Source organism: Phoenix dactylifera, chromosome 2, assembly GCF_009389715.1.
Source record: "Phoenix dactylifera cultivar Barhee BC4 chromosome 2, palm_55x_up_171113_PBpolish2nd_filt_p, whole genome shotgun sequence".
NCBI classification, from domain to species: Eukaryota; Viridiplantae; Streptophyta; class Magnoliopsida; order Arecales; family Arecaceae; genus Phoenix; species Phoenix dactylifera.
The window spans coordinates 20,112,573-20,132,570 of NC_052393.1; the positions used below are offsets into that span (position 1 = coordinate 20,112,573).

The 19,998-nt window shown below is 37.7% G+C and overlaps 1 protein-coding gene across 4 annotated transcripts; it reads right to left on the reverse strand.

Moving 5' to 3' along the window:
- Window positions 1–18,225, reverse strand: LOC103714543. 4 transcript variants are annotated; one of them, XM_026807453.2, is made up of 10 exons: window positions 18,073–18,225; window positions 14,125–14,288; window positions 10,667–10,862; window positions 8,182–8,234; window positions 4,542–4,629; window positions 3,618–4,447; window positions 1,484–1,792; window positions 1,343–1,399; window positions 297–515; window positions 1–133 (listed from the first exon to the last, which is right to left on the reverse strand). In XM_026807453.2, exons 2-9 carry the CDS (start codon window positions 14,236–14,238, stop codon window positions 312–314), a joined length of 1,851 nt encoding a protein of 616 aa, XP_026663254.2. In that variant the 5' UTR covers window positions 14,239–14,288; window positions 18,073–18,225; the 3' UTR covers window positions 1–133; window positions 297–311. The 4 variants fall into 4 exon arrangements, with proteins under 4 accessions (XP_026663254.2, XP_026663255.2, XP_008800048.2 ...); XM_026807454.2 differs by lacking the exon at window positions 1–133 and having other exon boundaries at window positions 141–515; window positions 3,618–4,432; XM_008801826.3 differs by lacking the exon at window positions 1–133 and having other exon boundaries at window positions 141–515; window positions 1,484–1,774.
- Between the last annotated feature and the right edge of the window lie 1,773 nt (window positions 18,226–19,998).

The window sequence follows — 19,998 nt, forward strand, 5'->3', positions numbered from 1 at the left end:
TCATCTCTCAATAACATTTCTCCTGTACTTTGAATTCAACTAGAGGCACAACAACTACAATCTACCATGAACTGCAAGTATCCCATACCCATATAGAGCTAGCACAGCCTGCCCCTGGACATTTAGTATAATCCTGTAGATATGAGACAATGAAAATGAAATTTATGGGACTATCCAAACTTTCGTGAAATACAAGACTGGCTAAGATACCGTATACTGTGTAAGTCAGCATATGTACAGCAGTGATGGTGAACTATTTTTTGGTTGAAGTCAAAAAAAAAAAAAAAAAAGTATACCGTTTCATCCCCTAACTAGGTAGAGATTTGCTTATGTACAATTCGGCCACTACGGCTGATGGATATGCCATTACTGCAAGCAGAGACCGGAGAAGAGGAAACTAATGGAGGTCTGGACTTCCGTTCCCTTGGATATGGATGGATTATAGACAACTCTTTAACCCGTCGTAAAACAGATTGAGGTATGGGAAGTGACATGTGCTTCTTCTGCAACTCAACCTACAAAATGGGGGAACAGAAGTTTGTTAAGTACACAAACTTATTTGTCTGTATGTTACATAGAACATATTAAATCAAACACATTCTGCACCAAAATTATGTCAAGTTCATTAATTTACAAGGATAATCATTGACGCAAGTCTGCTATCTAAGATCTTCGGTTGTCATCCACCATTTATCTCCATTAATTCCAACTCTCTATGAGAAAGGAAATAATGGAAGTTAGTTTAAATGTAGTTCAAATTTTAGAATAAAGTAATACATACTAATATGAATTATTAAAAATACTTCAACATGAGCAAAGCTGAAGCTTATGCGGGTCCTTTTTTTCCCTCCCTCCCTTCCTCCATCCCTCTGTCAGCAAAAATCTCCAATAAACAAGGAAATGACTCTCAACAAGACAAGCACACAAGCCATCTCTTTCATCCTATGCTACTTCGGATGCCAGTTGCATTTTTAAGTGCTCGGCTTTATGGCCCCTCTTCTGAGCACTGCTTTTATTTTTAATTTCAGAGGGAACATCTTAAGCCAGTGCAAATATTACAGTCCATTTTTTACTAGCGGCACTACCTGGTCTAAGTCATCCACAGTGTCCTAGAGAATTCCTAGTCTCACATGTCCACTCAAAAGAGCATATAGCACTCCTTGCATGCATTCTACATTGTTGTATATTAACAAATTATTTAATTGCATGTAAGGAACTTGGTAAGAACAATTTTAATAAAATGCTAGTTCCATTATTAACACATGCAAAGGATAAATATGAAGATGGTACAGTATAACCTGAGACAATGATATTATATTAACAAAATGACCACAGCTCCAACCTGGTTTCTGTTATGCAGCTGTGCACCACTAGCCCTCAAGAGATTTCTCCATTTATCCTGCATAACCCAGCAGAGTAGACAGCATCATTAAGAGCTAGATTTGCAAATATTCTCATATTAGTCACATATGATATCAACAACCTTGAGATCAACAGATGTGCGATAAGCAGATGATGAGAACAATAGCCTCTTGATTTCAGTCCATCTGCCAACTCCATACCGAGAAACACCTTCAACAAGTTTCATCACCTCTGAAAGTGTCCACAGCCTATGATGCTTCCTTCGAATCCCACTTTTCTCATTTCTAGTTGCTGTAGCACAATCATCTGATAGGCCATCTTGCAATTCATCCCGAGCAAGCCTTGAAGCACACGTAGCTTGACATGCAACTGAGAATATCATGTCTTCCTTGCTCCCTAGGATCTTACTACCCTGAATAAAACTTGATAATTATTGGCAACCAAGAACCAAGTAGAAAAACATAGGACTCATCAAAACAACTTTTTTTTCTTCTGTTAAAAAAAAAGCTAGCATACCCAATATTGGAAGAGGGGAAGTAGTTAATCAACAAACAGCCAGAAGCTGAGCATTCTACTTAAAATTACATGTAATAAGAGACTCTAGTAAAACAGATGGAGAGTGTGACACGTGCAGCTAGACTTGGTATCAGGCAAGCTTGAATTAGGATTTGGACAGGCCAGCCAAGTGCATGCTATGAGCAAGCTCATCTAACTATCCGAGTCTAAGGAGCTAAGGTGCATGAGCTGTAGCAGGCGCTTGTTTCAAGTTCATAGTTATCACTTATCTCTTTCATGGTAAATTAGGTTTACTGAAGAGAGAAATCTATTTTCATAAATTTATATAATAGGATATCGTTATTCTTCTTGACTGATGACAAGTTTGTTTATAAAATAGTCCAAGTTTATCAAAATATATGAAACTAATAATGTAAAAATAATTTTAAGAGTGTCACAATAAGAGAGATAAGGAAACCAGTACAATTCAGAAATTATTGAGTACATTTCCAACACGCTCATGTTTCTGTTATTACACCAGGCACCTTGCAAAGAGGCTCATTTTGACCAATTATCACTTTGCTTGAGATTTGGTGAATTAGGTCACTCTGATTCATCATTTGGGATTAAACTGCAATTAACTATAATAAATTATTCTTGAGATCTATAACCAACCCAACAATCTAAAATCATTCATGGTGCTCTTATGTGGCAATCTGTTTGACAAGCAATTCATGTCTTTTCTACTGTCAAAGTCAAATATTATTGAAGTCCAACTACATAAACTCATGTTGCTGGTACTTACCCCATTACACCAACATAAAGGATGGGAGTAAAGATGGACTTGTGTGATTGGATGGAAAGGTTTTGTGTAGCGTAAGTCTTCATGCTTTAAAACAAAAAGAACCTTCCAGGTTGGCTCTAGTGATCTATAAAGTTACTAACAATAACAATTTCACTCTCAGCAGGCTCTCGTGGCAAGCATCTAAAAAATTTGTATATCTCTACCTCAAAGAAACTGCATAAACTGTAATACTTTTGAGCCAAGATAAGCTGAGGTGTGCAAGGCTCAGCTTAGGCAGGTCATGGCCACCCTAAAATAAATAGTCATTAGCTTTGCAGCAATCTTCTCAAAATAGATAAGCAGAACAATGAAAACCTATTCTGAGTTGCAGATATGGACAAAAAGGACCTACAATACAATGACAGGAAGTGAACTTTGACTTCTGCACTGCTAATTCAGCAATAGCAGACACCCTGAATAGACTAATAAAACAGGTGACCTGACATTTAAGCATGACATAATTACAGATTATCAAATAGTTCTCGTTGAAGTAGTCTGCTGATTATGTCCGCCTTCTTTTCTGTTTGTTTGTCAGTCTGTTTGTCTGTTTGTTTGCACGTGCATGTGTGTTATCATCTGACTCTACTAGGTACTAGTCACAGGCATTAAATGCCTATGCTTTCTGTATTCTGGATATTTTCAACTAGCATGCATCTGTATCAAGTACATCTTAAGCCTCTGTTGAAATATAATAACATTATGTTGCTTAGATCAAAGCACCCCCCCCCCCCCAAAAAAAAAAAAAAATTGTTAGAATTAGATATATAACAAAATTGCTAAAAAAATCGAATATATACAATATCAATGCAAATAACAGATCTCAAGATAGACTGAAGTTGAGAATCAATGCCAATAACAATTCTCAAGATCCATTGAAGTTAATGATGTAAGTCTTTTTGTGAAAAGAGTTCCTCACCATAAGAGAGCTATTTTTCTTTGGACGGCCTCTTCGGAATTGCAGGCTGTTAGGTACCTGAATACCAGATCTCGGTGAATATTCCTGATAAACCACTTGCCCACCTCTATTGTCTGTCTTAACATGACTAAGCTTATCTCTGGAACTGACAATGGGGGCACTGTCAATGGGGGCTTTTGCTCTCTCATTGCAGCCTCTGGATATCATTTCTGATGTTTCCTCAATATATCTCCGTGTTGGTTTGCGCAATCTCTTAGTAGCTGTAAGTGCACTTGGCCTTTCTTCTAAATTTAAAGGCTCAAATCCAGCTTTACCAACCTTAGAAATATTGGCCACTGCGACATCCTCACAAGAATGTCGTTCCTTCCCTGCACCAGTGCCAACTACCAGTGCGCTGCTCCCAAAGATATTAGTCAAAGGAATACATATTTCTTCAGGTACATTTTTTGGGATCCAAATCATGTCGTCATCATTTTCTACCGATGATAGGCCACATTCTAAAAGGCTAGAAGCATAACCCACTTCAGTATGGTTCTGCAAGCCAAAGAGGACACGATGCTTAAGCCACTGCTTGTCCATTACACATGTATCCCGTCCAAACATGCTTCTAAAGGCATCATGCAGCTCATCGGTGCTCATATTGTCAAGGAATGATGGAGCACAATCAGATGTACCTTCACATGGAATAATAGCATTTGGCAAATGGGACATTTCACCAGCATCCTCTTCTCTTTCTATGCTTATTGTTTGGCATTCTGATCCAAAATTCCTCATAAATGACATATTTTCAGAAGCATAATCCATTTCAGAACTTTCTGGAAAACCAATATCTTAACATAAATAAAAACAGCATTGTAAGCAGCACTGAGGATCAATGTGACAAAACTGAATAAGAAAGATATATGCATTATGGAATGAAGGTACCTGAAAGATCAGGACAAACACTAGAGAGACTGTATGGTAAATGTAGAATTCCTTCCTCCTCAATTCCTTGCATCATGTTTTCGACATACTGCAGAAATAAAACTACTACATCAATCTTCTATAAGTCATGGTAAAATAAGCATACAGAACCTGCATTTATACCATCATCAACTAGGGATGCCTGGTTGGGCTTGTGGGCTTTGGAGCTAAACACCATATTTAAATTTGAAATATTCTCATCACACAGAAATTTTATCCAGTTTAATAATTTGAGAAGAGGACTCACTACAATATATAACTCTAAATTAACTTCAATAAAAAAAATGAAATTGACTCTTCATGTTTATTAAAAAGAGAAGCTGGCTTCTTTTTTTTTGACCTTCATTGCCATCAGGAGGGAGACACATTCAAATTGACAGCCTCCTCTATACTGACAAATCAAAATCTCTCTACAACAGGCACCCCATTGTCTGTGACCTAGCACTGACTCAGTCCCCTACTTTCCAATTAAACGTCCTACTTCACACCCGAAACCATCAGCACAATCCGTGTTTTCCTGCTTGCCACCTTCACTGCAGCTAAACACAACCCATAAGCTGCCGAGCATCAGAAGCCTCTTTATGAACTCAAAATATTGAATTAAACATTTGCCTTCTTCCTCTTACATATAAACTATTCCTACAAATTGGTGAAACTTGGAGGTTTACTACTCTGAGTGGGGTTAATCGCATAATCTAGAAGGTAGGTCATCTACATCTCAAGTATACTTCTATTTTCATGAATCAAAAATCTGACCAAAAGTTTTTATGACCAAGTTTTCAAACCCACATTGTACAATGTAACTGCATGTTGAGAACTGGCTGTATTTTGATAGACAAAGCAGACATCATATGCATGGAACAAGCATTTCGGTCTAAGTTGTAGATATCATATGGTCTCATCTTTTTCTTCTTTCTCCCAACAGGAACATTCATCTACATTCATATGGTATCATGTGCAGCTCCATTTCTTGAACCTAATTACTCCCATCACATTGTTCTTTGTTTCTCACTAAGATTAGTCACCATTTTGTCAGAAAATGATGTATTTGATCTAAATCTAGCTTGTATAGTTTTGATCTTCTCAATTTCAGACGTTCTTGCTTGAGTCACAGAGTCTATTTGAAAATTAAAAAAACTAGGGGAAATCTAGTAAGCATGGGCAAATTGGAAGAAACTTATAAAACATGTATCTCATAGTGTTATAATATACTGTAATTTGTTTTGGAAATATTGGAAGTCAAGCTTTGGCTTTTCCCAGCAAGAAGTCCAAAAATATTAATTATTTTAAACCATTTATTCATCTCCTATCTCTTAAGCATAGCCTTACCCTATGTAGTCCATGATAATTTAGCCTTAAAAAGTAACCAGACAAATTCTGAACAATTGTCTAACTAACCATTCAGAAGTCCAAAACCAAACTTATGACTAAATGAATCAAAAAAGCACATCCAAATCGAAGAACTTTTAAGTTTTTTAACTTGGTCAAAATGAGTCTATTTAGTGTCTAATTCATCCAGAAGATGCATATTATCTTTGCACTTCAACATGACACATAATTTAGCTAACACAGGGACAAAGTACCAATTTATAACTGAAAACAATTTATGATTTTATTTATATCTCAACTTCCAAAAAATAAGACTGAATTCTGAACCTAAGGACTCATCCATGCAAGGTCAGCGGAACCGTCCCAAACCAGGCAGTTCCAAGCCATCCCGGCTGCTCACCGGGATAGTTCCGACAACGGAAACCGTTGCCGGAGGCGGAGAAGGAGAAGGAGAAGGAGAAGAGAGAGAGAGCGGGGTAGGGAGGGGGAGGGAGGCCGACTGAGGGTGTAAGAGGTCGGCAGAGAGCTCATGGAGGCCGGCGGAGGGCCGTTAAAGGCCGGCGCCGGGGCAGGAGGCGAAGGACCCGCAGAGGCCAGCAAAGGGCCATCGGAGGTTGGCTCCAGGGTAATAGGTAGATTGCCGATTTCACTTAAACATCTCAATTTTTCAGCGGTCAAACCCCTGTTTCGAACAAAACAAGAGAACAGTCATGGCCTCTGCTTGCTGCCCCACCACAGGCCTCCCACGGCCCTCCGCAGGCCTACCTCCGACGGCCCTCCGCCCTCTCTCTCTCTCTCTCTCTCTCTCTCTCTCTCTCTCTCTCTCTCTCTTGTCCTCTCTCGTTCATCCTTTCCTCTGCCTCTTCTACTGTATCAGTACGGGCCCAGCATGGCACAGCGCAGGCCCGTACCAACTCGTCCCGCCGGATAACCAGTACGGTGCCCGGTACTGGTTCCGCATACTTTGCATCCATGCCTAACCCAAGTCACCAACTAATTCAACATAACACCATGAGTCACTCTAACATAATTCAACATCCATGATATCTGTATTTATTAGAATTAAATTTCTATTAAGAAATTCAATACATGAATAATTTGATAAAATGACCACATGGCTACCTATAATTTTTTTTAAAAAAAAACTAGGTAGAAAGATAAACAAAGTTACATAAGCCAAAGACCAACAAATACATGTTAAATATTTCCATGATCACAATCTCAATCGGTTTATATTATAAATTCCTTTGCAATAACAATATTCGCATAAAACTCACCCCATCAGACAAGTCAAACCTAGGTAATAGAACTAAGAGACAACTACAGATGATTGGCAGGCTAAAGTTGCAAATTTAGGGACATCCAGCAGTAGTAATTGATATGCAGCTCACCATATATAGATGATCTTAAGTTAAGAGCAAAACCATCAGAAAGCTCATTCAGTAAGCTTCCTTAAGCAATTTGAATAACACAAATTGGATCCTAAACAAAGAAGTTATGGACTTTTTTCTTCCCCAAGCTGTTAGTGTTCTAGCTAGACCTAAGGTTGGTGAATTCTGAACATTCAGACCTTCAAATCAAGGGATAATTTGAATTCAAGATTCCCTAGTTGTTTGCTTTATTTGTTAAATATCATTATGAATAGAGACAGAATACATATGAGCTATGTTTCTTAAAATCTGCAAGTCTATTATCGAAACTTTTCTATTCATTCTTGGCAGTTGTAATCTCCCCTGTCACTTCTTCATCCTATTTTGCTATTTTAGATTGCTGGATCATCTACCTCTGTTCATGAAGAAGGCCTTAGTGTTAGAGCATGATTGGTGAAATTCTTGCAACTAAGCACCATAATCCCACAATATCCAAATATTATAGAAGTGTAAATATTTTAGAGAAGTGGTACTCTGTGCATCCATGTCTGTACAAGTTAACAAGAGGTTCTGGACATGTAAAACTAAATATATCATACTAACGGTTAACAAGAAAGGCTAGAAACATGGGTAGCCTTCAGAATTCTAATTCATCATCTAAAGAAGCACGTTTTAAAGATGTCTGAAGGGTTAGAATAGAGTAAGATATAAAGTCAAAACAATTTCATGAAGGCCAAAATTCATCAGCCATCAACAAGATCATGGCTTCCAGATGCCATACAGAGTTCAGGGAACTAAACATTTAATAATAACATACAAAATTAAATAATTCTGACATCCCATGCTTTTTCCATCCTTAAAAATAAAGTCATGCAAATATGTTTGGTAACGAGGAAACATACTTCATACTTTGGTTCCTGCTTCACTACATGTGCATCATCAGAGTCCAGCATGCCTGCAGAAAAACCATACAGTGTTTGTACATTAGACAACTTGCTGCCGAACTAGAGAAGAGAACTAGGCAAAAAAGGAGTGTATCCTCAAGGAAATTTGCTAGAGTATATTGAAAAAGTAATATACAGACATATAAACAACAAGTTGAAAGGAAATAGCTCTCTCTAGACTGTAGGGTGGCAGTATGCATTCTAAGGACTAAAAACATAATGAAGCTTACTGAAGGGACATCAAAGGAAAAGGCAGGCAAATTAGATATGAAACGCAAACATTGCACCTAACTATGCACAGCATTACATTAATGAAAAAAAGAAAACAGGGAAAAGAATGTATACGGTGCACTTAGGTTACAAAATGGCCAATAGAAACTGCACAATTAATAAAGACTTTTCATTTTGACAATATTTGCATGTCTCTGACCTCAGGGATCTTTACAGAAATAACAATTTGACATCAACATTTTAATGATTGGCTGCATAGTCACAAGTTCATCTACGATGGTTTCTTCGGTGTGCAAAATTGTTAGTCCGGGCCAAAGCTCAAAACTCAGTTCTGATTTTAGTTTTGACTGCACTATTGAGATTCAGTTTCAATAATCTTATTTGTTTTGCATTAGATTGGCAGTTTCATTTGAAAAATATAAGAAATTAAAAACCATGAATTAAGATTAAAAAAAGTGAAAATTCAATCAACAATAATAATAAATTAGGCATCATTCAGAATATATTATATTGTTTAAGACTTCTAGATAACTATTACAACAGTACTCAATTGAAACAATTGAGAAATAATTTTTTTTAAAAAAAGCTCAAAGTGTAATATTAAGAGTTCACTAAAGAGATCTTTTTACCAAAACAAAAAAAAAAAGTTGAGATCTAGAATAGCCAAACTATGTCGAAAGCTTTCCTTCTCTTCTGATCTCTTTAGTTTCTGACATTGTAGTGCTTCTGATTATTCTTAGAACTTGCAATATCTTTTACATTTCAAGTTTAGTTTTTTTTTAAAAAAAAACCTCTTCAATCCTAACATTAAGGCTCTGTTGGCTTCTTAGAAAAGTGAAAGAAGATGCATTGTCTTGTATGATGAGAAAGAAAAGAAAAAAAGAGGGGATCACCTATTGTTTCGTTGAACTAAAAAATCAAAGACGAAGTTTTAGAGAAATTTTTACTATTCAATTGTCCAGGATGATGAGAGGCACCTCAGTTTGGATTATTTTCATTGTTATCATATCCAAACTTTCAGAGAGAACAAGATTCTGGTTTTATTTCCCAAACTCACTTCCTTGGATGAGGGACAACTTACGAGTGGATAAAATTTATACTCTTAAGTTTTAACTTGAAAAAAAATTGTTTTTAAATTTCCTTCTCGCTGCCAAACATTGGAAGCAGATCCCCTCTGACAAACTTTCTTTTTGCACACATCCTCAGCAACCAATAAAAGTAATAGAAATGAAGAATGATAATAATCAGAAGTATCCCACGTAAATATTAAGTTTGGTCTTAAAAGTTAGTTGTCTAAAAACCCAAATCAATCTCAGGTTTAAAATTGGTTAAGGCAAAAATCAGATATTCTGCTTTCAGCTTTTCAGAGTTTTAGATGAAACTTCAAACGATGCTTTGGACAAACAAATGACCAACAAAGAATCCACAGCCTAATAACAAAAATAGAAGAAAATAAATTATCAAAAGTCGAGTGCTGAGAATGTGCTAGAAGATTTTCATAAGTTTACTTTGATTAAAAAAATGTAGATAGGCTGCTTGTTTCGCACAGTGTTTTCCCAAATAAAGAGTTTATCTGGTATCTAAGCGATGCCTAGACCCCCCCTCTCTCTCTCTCTTCCCAAACCCATAGCCCTTCTTCATCTTCTTACTTCTTATGCTTCTTTCTCTCATAGTTCTTGGCTCTCTCTTCTCTGTTATCTTTCACCCCAAATTATGTCAGCAATAACTAAATAAACTCTTATTTCATATGCTTGATCTGAACACATGCGAGATAAAGTTGTTTAGCTGAATGGCCTTCAACCATCGAGCAATGCAGTGTAGTCCCAGATCAAGATCACAAATTAACAAAGGTTTCACAGTTCAATTTATAGAAAATAGTCATTTAAATGGAAAATAACTCAATCTTATCCTAGATCCCACTAACATAATGAATCTTCCCATGTGTGCATCGCAAATAGTATTTATTTGATACTAATTAAAATATAACCTAGGAGAACAAAGAATAAAGACTAACCAATAAAAGGAACAAACTGACAAAAACCATTCACTTATCCGAGGCTTTTAATAATCAAATGGCTCAAATTACTGCATTATACTTGCTGCAGGCATCAGATGCATCGAAAAGTGAGAATTTTGAAGTATGCTGAAGATGATGGGGCATGAATGAGAAGAAAAAATACAGATATAACATACAACAAATTATAGGTCATACCAAAATCTTTTTTTGGGTTACCGCAACCAACTTCGCATGGAAAATCTTCATTGCCTAAACGCGGATTTGTGTTCTCTGAGTTCAAATGCATGACATCAACAATTAAATCTTCCTCACTTTGTGGTTCTGCAAGTAGATGTTCAACCTCCATAGCTTCATCCTCCAAGGCAGGAATACAAGTCCGATCTCCTTCAACCTGCAATACATTAAGAATTGGATAGATGCTATACCTTATAAGATACCATGCTACATGCACAAAGGTCAACTTCCATTTTCTAGCATCTAGCCAGTTGAACAGATAAGAAATAACAATGATAAGGTAAAGAGAAGGAATTTGCGCATTATTAAAGAATAAAGGGCTAAGCTCTGATAGAAGAAGCTACCTTGTGGGTTTTCAAATAAAGTTTACTTGATTTGTCATGGAAATATGATCCCAGCATTGGAAGCGTTGGAAGTGGGAGACACCTAGAGTTGTTTTTATTTCTAATATGATCCTCAATATCAACATTTGTCCAAAAGATACTTAAAAGATTTAAATAGTGAAAAAAACAAATAATACTAACTTGATGCTTGCCCACTAAGCCCTAGGGTCAATAGTAATGTATGATAGATGAAGTTGAAATGACATTTGATGAAGTCTTGTTTCTTAATTGATACTCTACATATTCCTACGTAATATACACCCCATCGCATTAATGCATGTCTATTTGTTGAAAGATGATAAGAATAATTTATTATAACAAGCACATGCATTATACATTTACTTTTGGTTATGAAATAGTTAATTAAAGATTTATATCATATAAGTCCATTGGCATTGTACAGCATATAGAACAAGAAGTCAACCTGTTGGGCAAAGTAATATTTTAGTGGCCTGATTATCACAGGGCTTTCAGATGAGGAAACATAATAAATCTGAAGCCAACCTCACATATCACAGCCAACATGTGCACTTTCACAGGCATGAAGAGGTGAGGATGGATTAATTGAATCCCATGTTGATATACCAATTCTGAACATTTTTCATATTACCTGTTCCTTTCATATTTTCAGCACCAAAAAAGTATCATGTTTATGATGAACTGATAGGCTTCAATTATTTCCCCATTATTCATATGAAATCAACTCCATACATTATACCAAATTTTGTAGATAAATGATTCCCTTAATCACAGAAACTTCAAAAAGACACGCACACAATAGCTGACCATGGTCCATGATTGGTTGATGTTTATAATCAATCTTAAGTTGAAGTTCTCTTCTTCACTTCTATGCAATGAACCATCTTGAAAGGTTCACGACAAATATCCATCTTCTGATATCCCCAGTGTTGTTTATGATTGGAAAATCCAAGATTTTTTGAGGCATTTACTTTTGGCACCTCTACTAATATTCCCAGACTCAGCAGTTTGTGTTGGAGACTCATTTAAATGTATTCCTTGTGCTTGATGTAAGGCCAAGATTATTTGGTTTGCCTATGTATATGGTCTGCAACTTGGGTTAAATAGGCTGAAAGCTAACCCAAACCAACCTGAGTTTCAGGTTGGTTTGGCCTATTAAACTAAGCTTGAGGTTGGTCTGGAAACTATCCTCCTGGTTTGGAGGCATCTGCAAACCTTGAGCAATTCAGTCAACTAAAACAAAAATTCAACCAACTCTTTATTACAAAGAAGAAGAGAAGTCCTGATTGAATTGGAAAAAGCTTTTAGGAAGATCTTCATGGCTGGTATTTCCCACAAGTCATTTGTCTGATAGCCAACCTGTACAGTGTCCACTAAGTGCATAATCTGCTGATCCCAACCCTACAAGATGGAAGACAAGCAAGCCTGGAGAAATTTGAATGAACTGCAAGATTAACAGTATACTCTGTAGTTCGACCATACTTGCACTAGCTGTGTAAACTGAGGATATAGGTGGTGGAAGACCATCTGAATTCCAGGGGCCTTTCAGCTACAAAACATACTATTTAAAGCAATTAGTTCAAGAGCCTCCACATATTTCTTTCAATCGGTTAAATTGGAATTGAATATCAATTACAACTGCTTTCCTGGTTGCAGGCTCTCATTACATCATGTCTTCATTTTAATGGGCAATATCTTGTTCCCTTCCCTCAAAATTGTTTGTTGATCTAATCATCCGAGACCATGGTGGGGCATGGAGGAGGGAGTCAAACGAAGGAAAGAAGACAAGTCAAAGCTGGTCAAAAATTTCACTCTTAATGCCAATCTCAAGCACAAGCACTTGACATCCTGCTAATAAATTAGTTAGCCTGAGACTCTAGAAATTTAAGATTTGAGTCACTAATTTAATTTTCCATCCATTTCTAGAAGAGAGGATATGAGAAAAGAAGAGTATCAAATTCTATTTTCAACTCTAGAGAGCGGTTAATGACCTTCAGAAAGGACTTTCTGGGGTTTTAGACCTAGTTGTTGTAACTAGGAGAAGGCGCAGGAGTGGGTGCAGATCTTGGTGCAAGGAAGCAGATCTTTTAAAGAAATTGATCAAGAAGTTGGTGAGGATGGATTCCAAACAGTTACTTTTCCTAGGTATAGGTTCCCTGCTAGTAAGGTTCAAAATTTAGGATTAGAGAATTTTTGCTGACTTATAAAACCCAGTTTACATGAGACTAGTTTTAGTAGAAAGACCAGGTCAAGTTTGCACTGGTTGATCTTTAGCCTCCATGGTATCAATTATTCAAAGTACGTCTTCCAGCAATAAGTACATCTGACAAGTGTGAAAAGATATGGCTCAGTATTGACACTTGGTGCAATCCTATTATGACAGAAAGTTAACTTGTCTTAATCCTGAGTCTTGACATTATGTTGCATCAAGTGGTACATCGACATTAGAGCCTAGTAGTCTCTTTTACATCTATTGCCCCAACTTCACAAAAGGTTGGATGATGATAAGATGACTCTCAATTTGGATATGCCAAGAAAGTGGTGGGATAAATATGCTTAGCATGAAAATGATTTTACAATGATACTTAAATTGCAAAAACAATTTAATGAGAAAGTGAAGTGCACGGAGGAAAAGCATAGAATATCACCTTTTTTCTATCATATATATGTTCTTATGGCTGTTTGATCAATGGATGATTATAATTCAGTATGCATTAATATGACACTTGAGGATCTTACCATACCATATCAACTTTTTGCTTGTTGAACCTAGGATGAGCATGTTCTTATTGTTTAATTTATCAGCTAAGTGCATGTTCTATCAGGTGGTTAGTCAATTTATTAGTTGCCCGCTCAATATTTGGCTTAATTTATGTTTGATGTTCAGTACACCTATAATGTTTAGTTTACATAAAAATGCTTTTTGTTTCAATAAGATAGTATTACGAAATAACTCCCTATGGTATTATTGAATTATTTCAATACGATAGTGCTACAAAATATAATTTCGGATCTAACCAAGAAATCATTTGCTTAGAAACAGATAACTGTCCATACCTGAACCAGCTTAAATGTCAACTGGTCTACCCCTATGCTTTGTTCTGCCCAATTGTCTTTCTCACCATATTTTGCAGTCCCACCTTTGCTTGCATCATTCTCAACTTCCAACATATCAACAAGTTTGGCAAATGCTCATCAGATCAATGCTGTAAATGGAAAAACTGGAATAACACAAGCCAACTATCATTCGATTATCCTATTTATGAATGAGAAGCAATGAAAATAACTTTAGAACCATTGCACTTAAAAAGTGCAGTTTGGGTTCAAGCATTTAAAGCTGATTTTTGTTTCATCTGAAAAGAAAAAAAAAATAAAAGACTGAAATATACACCAACGTCATTGTAGAATGTGAAATAAAAATAAAAGAAATGAATTTTTTATACATTAACATCACTAAAGCAGCTAGTGTAAAATTCAACTTTCATAAGCAATATGTGAAATGGTCAGCTGGCAAATATCAACTAACAAAGATTAACATTAAATATTCAAATGGCCTTGTTACGATGTCAGAAATTAACCGCATAGCACAAGATCTTAATAGAGCAATTTTCTGAACAAAGTTAGTATAAATGTTCACTGAAAGGGTATGCATAAGTTCTATTCATCAAGTTTAGTGATTATATTTTAAGACATAATGTAAATGTTTCTGGATGATGATGCATGAAAACATGAATTAAATACGTTAGAGAGAAACAAAAGAACAGAGAAAAATGATTTGGACACTCGAAATTCCATCTTACATATTGTTTTAAATGACATAAGAAATCCTTCATAGACATGAACGACGTCTGCAACAGACATGACCTATACCCGCCCAATTACCAACAAGTGGCAGCCTAAAAATCTTGGACCCCTCAGAATCATTGACTGAGTAGGAGATAACATCTTTGTCGTAGACTTACTAGAGGATCTCCACCCCATCTCCACCATCAACTTCCAAAACCAATGAAGCAAAAGAAGCAAGAAGTCGGGGCCCTTCTTGATGAATGGATTGTGCTAACAAAGAAGAGATCGAATCAAAAATTCCTAGAAAGGTGGAAAGGACTAAGTTCGAGAAATTATGGATTATTGCAGAAAACTTGCAGAGCCTGAACCTAGATCTCTACAAGGAGTACCATGCTTCACTCGTCGAAGCCAAACTTCTCCAAGCCAGGGGGAAGCTAATAAAGGCCAACACAAATGGAAGCCTAAGACAAGTCGAATCCAGGTGAAGGTGAGTTGCACACCATCAGAAGCCATTCGACAATGCTCAAGTCACCATCAGAAGGGGATTCTAAAAGGCTTGCTCATGAAGCAACCAAGTTCGAGGCGAACTCTAGGAACTCTAACAGCCCAACTCACAGACCAAATAGCAGGGAACTAAGGCCAAGATGAAGTCCTAGACCAGAAGCATCTGACAGTGGATCAAGCCACTATCATTATCCTACGGTGGAATAGCCACCATCCCAGCACTTCCAACAACAATTATTCACCATCAGAAGGATATTGCCTTCTAGAATGCCTTTCGGCAAGAAGTCTTTAGTTTTAGTGTTTTCGGAGTTTTATTTCAAACAAGGTTCACCGAATCGGTATTAAAAGATGTACCGGCTGGCAACCTGTTCGGCACAGTATAGGTCTATATCGTGCCACTTTGGGGTGTACCAACACAGGAAGAGTCGGAAAGGGAGAAGGAGAGAAGAAAAGAGAGGGAGGGAGAGAAAGGAAAAGGGAAGAGGAGCGAGAGGACTTGAAAACCCTTATCTAAACAAGGGATACATTTTTTTGCCTTTTTTTTGGCCGTTTCGATATAGGGAATACTCTCCCTCTCCCTCCCTTCCACCCTCTCCCTCTCCCTCACTCCCTCTCGTTTTCCTCTCTCTCCTTTTCCCTCTCCCTCCATTTTGGACCAAGAGGTTCAGCATGATCCGGTAAACCTTGATTTCAAGCTTTCCAAGGACACTCAATCATTCTTACCCCTTTTATCAGTCCCAAAGCCTATAAAATACACCCTATGTATCTCTTGCTTTCATAAGTTAGTCTTTTGAGAACCTCCTATTTTCACAAGCCAATGAGAATTATTCTTTTGGGTGCAATCTTGCTCCCTTTTCCTTGTATAGTGGATTTAGCGCATGACCTAGTGGATTCTAGGGATGACGATAAATCCAATTGGTACCTTCCTTAATCACGGCATGCTTCAAGGCATCAATTGGTGAATTTTTTGGCATGTAGAAGCCCTTTGATAGCAAGGTGAAGAAGCTACCAGATATCCCTAGCTCTTCGATACAATTTCCTTAACCTTCAAGTTTTCAAAATTAATTTCTTGATTTCTAACTTTTTGGTTTGGATCATATCTTGCTTATAACAATTAATTTCTTGCTCATATAATTATAATCTTCCACTTTTTGCTCTAAAACTAACATCACGCCTTCCTTGCCTACGTCATGTTGCTTTAGCTTTGCTCAAAAAATGAATTTAAACCAAGGTTTGCTATGCCGGTCAGTACTGCTGCATACCAACCATATCATACCAGACTAGTACCAAACCGATACACGGTATAGAGCAAGGTCCGCCGTACCGGTACCGGTCGGCGTACCGGTGGCGGCCCGGACCGGTCCGAACCCGGTCCCGTACCGGTGGCGTACCGGTCCGAACCGGTCCGAACCGATCCCGTACCGGTGGCGTACCGGTCCGAACCGGTCCCGTACCGGTTCTTCAACAATAAACTACCGGTACCGGATTTCACGCTGATCCGGTACCGGTACGGCAAACCATGGTATAGAGGATGTACCGACACTCGGTATGTCAAACCAACTCCGATATCAAACATACCAACACTATAACAGGATGATACTATGGTATAGGGTCTGGAACCGAGACGGTGAACTTTGGTTTGAACCCTTTGCTTGATGTACATCTAGGTTAAACATCTAGTAATTCACTCCCTAGTCTCGTCTTCGGATCTCAAGCCAAGAAGCAAAGCCAAAAATAAGAAAAAGGAAAATAAGAGAAATATTTGCTGCTTGGAGGTCGGAAAGGCTCATGAGGAAGGTATCCTAAACCATTCTTCCCTCTTCATTCTGTTCTTTTTTTAATTTCACCCATTTTGTGGGTTTGTAAGGCTTAAAAGAATAAAGCATCCATTGTGGCTTCCATTCTAGGGAGATTAGGAACGTTGGTCTTTTATCCCATTGGGCAGTCTACGAGATTAGGGTTTTGGGTAGGGCATGGAAGAATGGGAGGCATGTCAGCAATTATATATGTCGTGTCATGTCGTTTTCCCATGAAGACATGGCATAAAACCCAAAAGAATGTCATGCCCAGGTAAGACTGCTCTTCATATAACTTTCCGTCCATTTCTCTTTTTGTTCATGTAGTTCTGGATTATTAAGGATTCTGCTATGTTTTAGTTTATTAACAATATCTTGCCTAAGTAGCATTGCTTTTTAGTTTGGTATTTTTCCCAATTGACAGGTCTTATTGAGCGTCGCTTTTTATGTCCCATGCACTGATGCAACTTGAGGGATAAACAACCCAAAAAATGGAGATATGATCCAATACCCGATGAAAATCACATGACTCTTATGTACGGATATAGCCACACACCTCAATTTCAGATCTATATATGTAAATTTTGGAATGAATGCAAATGAATTTGACCAAATCTCACTCCGCAAACGAAAAAGATAAAGATTTCCTACGTTGTTCCAACTCCATAAACCGACTTTAAGCGCACAAAATTACCAAATTCTTTGCAACACAAAATCGCAATACACCAGGAAAACCGACTCCAAAATAAGCGAAGAGGCAAAAAAAAAATTAAAACAACCAAATCACATCAAGAAACTCGAAAAAACAACAAAAAAAATCCTTCACAAAAACCGTTCCAGCTCAGAAAGTAGCAATCGCCAGCAACATTCTCCAAGAAAAGATGAAAAAAATGAGAGAACAACTGGGGGAAGATCAAACCTCGAGTAGAAAGAGTTCGAAACGGAGATCGAGAAGCGTCAAAAGAGCGAAAGAGAAGGGGGAGACGAAGAGCGCGAGTGAGGGAAGAGAGAGAGAGAGAGAGAGAGAGAGAGAGAGGAGTGGATAAAGTCGAGCATTGCTTTGCCTTGCTTTGCTTCGCTTTGCTTCAGCTCTGGGGCTCCGGACTCGAGGCGGGTGAGGGAAAGCCGGATTGGAATCTGGGGGCTGGGGTCCGGAGGGACGGAGGACGCGTGAAGGACGTGGACGGTTGTCGCTTTCTTGGATTCCAGCAGAAGAAACGGCGATTATACGGTATGACGTGCGTCGCCGTTAGATGCGACGTGTCAAGGATGGGGAAAGCGGCGGTGCGGTTCCCGAGGCAGTGCTCCTGGCGGAGCAGTTTAACAATCGAAAACCAGCGAATAGGAAGCATCGCGAAATACGGGCTAATGTGGGATCGGACGGTTGAGCCGATGGGACTAGGTTAAGAGTTGGATTATCTAAATCTGCGGGTTAAGGTATCCGAGGTTTCGGGCTGTTGGTACTTTTTAAGCTGTTGAGAGTGTCTGGTTTGATACAGACCATCTAAACCGGATTGGGTCCGAAATCATGTGGCCGTGGTTGCTTTAAAACCTGGGTCCTACGCCACGTGCTGTTTTCCTTTACTTCTCCCTCATGATCGCCTGCATGAGACCTTTTGGGTACATGGATCCCTTTCTGTTCAACAGCAGCAAGCAACGTTGAACGAAGAGCAGCCCACCTACTGAGCTAAAAGCTGTGTAGGAGAGTATCACTTTTTAAGACTTATTTTAGGTACGAGATTTCAGCTATGGTGACCGAGCATGTTCGAAACCGGCACAGCAATATTGGCAAACAGTTACTGCTCCACAATATATACAAGAGAATGTGGCTCCTTCTAGATCATCCATATCTATCGGAAGGCGAACGGTGTTGTTGACTAGATCGTCTTCTTTATGGCTCATCATTCTGAAGGATTTGTTTGGGAGAACTAAGCATTTGTTCTTTTCTCTCTCAGTCTTTTTTTTTCTGATTTTATTGGCTATACTCATACTCGTTTTGTGTGTGGCGTCGTTGTATTAAAAAAATAAGAAAAAAGAAAAAAGTTGCCGGCTAAGCTTGAGAAATAGTGATAATAAATAAGATTGATAGGAGCTCTTCAAAAATCAATTCTCACATTGTCTGAAAGACAGGTTTGATTATATTTGGGAGCATCTGAATAAATTTTAACAAATTAAGGTCATTTTGGTAGCAAAAAATGGCAATAAATTAACTGATTGGTTTGCTCAGCATAGAAGACAGGTAGAGCAATTTGTTGATGAAGACTATGGAATTTCCTAAAGATAAAACTCATTAGCTTTTGCTCACTTAAAAAAATAAAAAACTAGTCCTCATAACAATGCCTTAGAAAAATTAATAGTTGTTAATCAAGGTTTCAGTAATGCCATGAAACCCTCTAACGCACTGTCGATTGTTGTAATGGTGATATAGAATTTAACGGTACCGATTGCTCAAATCCTCTTGCATTAGCGCTATGTTGGATTGCATTATGACTACTATGATGGTTGTTATCTATCAGTATAAGGGAAAATCTCCAACAAAATCAGGACAAGTGCAGGACTTGAAAACTTTCCTAACTACACTAGTTGGCACCTGGGAAAATAATGGTTAATATCATAAAAATACAACATAATTTATCATTCAAGTCACTACCCATCAAATAGAGAAATATTTTTCCGACTAGTAGAAACAATTCAAGTTAAGAAATATTAATTGATTTAGGTCAATGGTGTAAATATTAAATACGTTGCTATTCATGCTACCTACCAATTGTTATAATATTACAATTATCAAATAATAGTTGATCAATCGAAGAGATATGGAAAAAATTCCTTTCAATCCACTCAA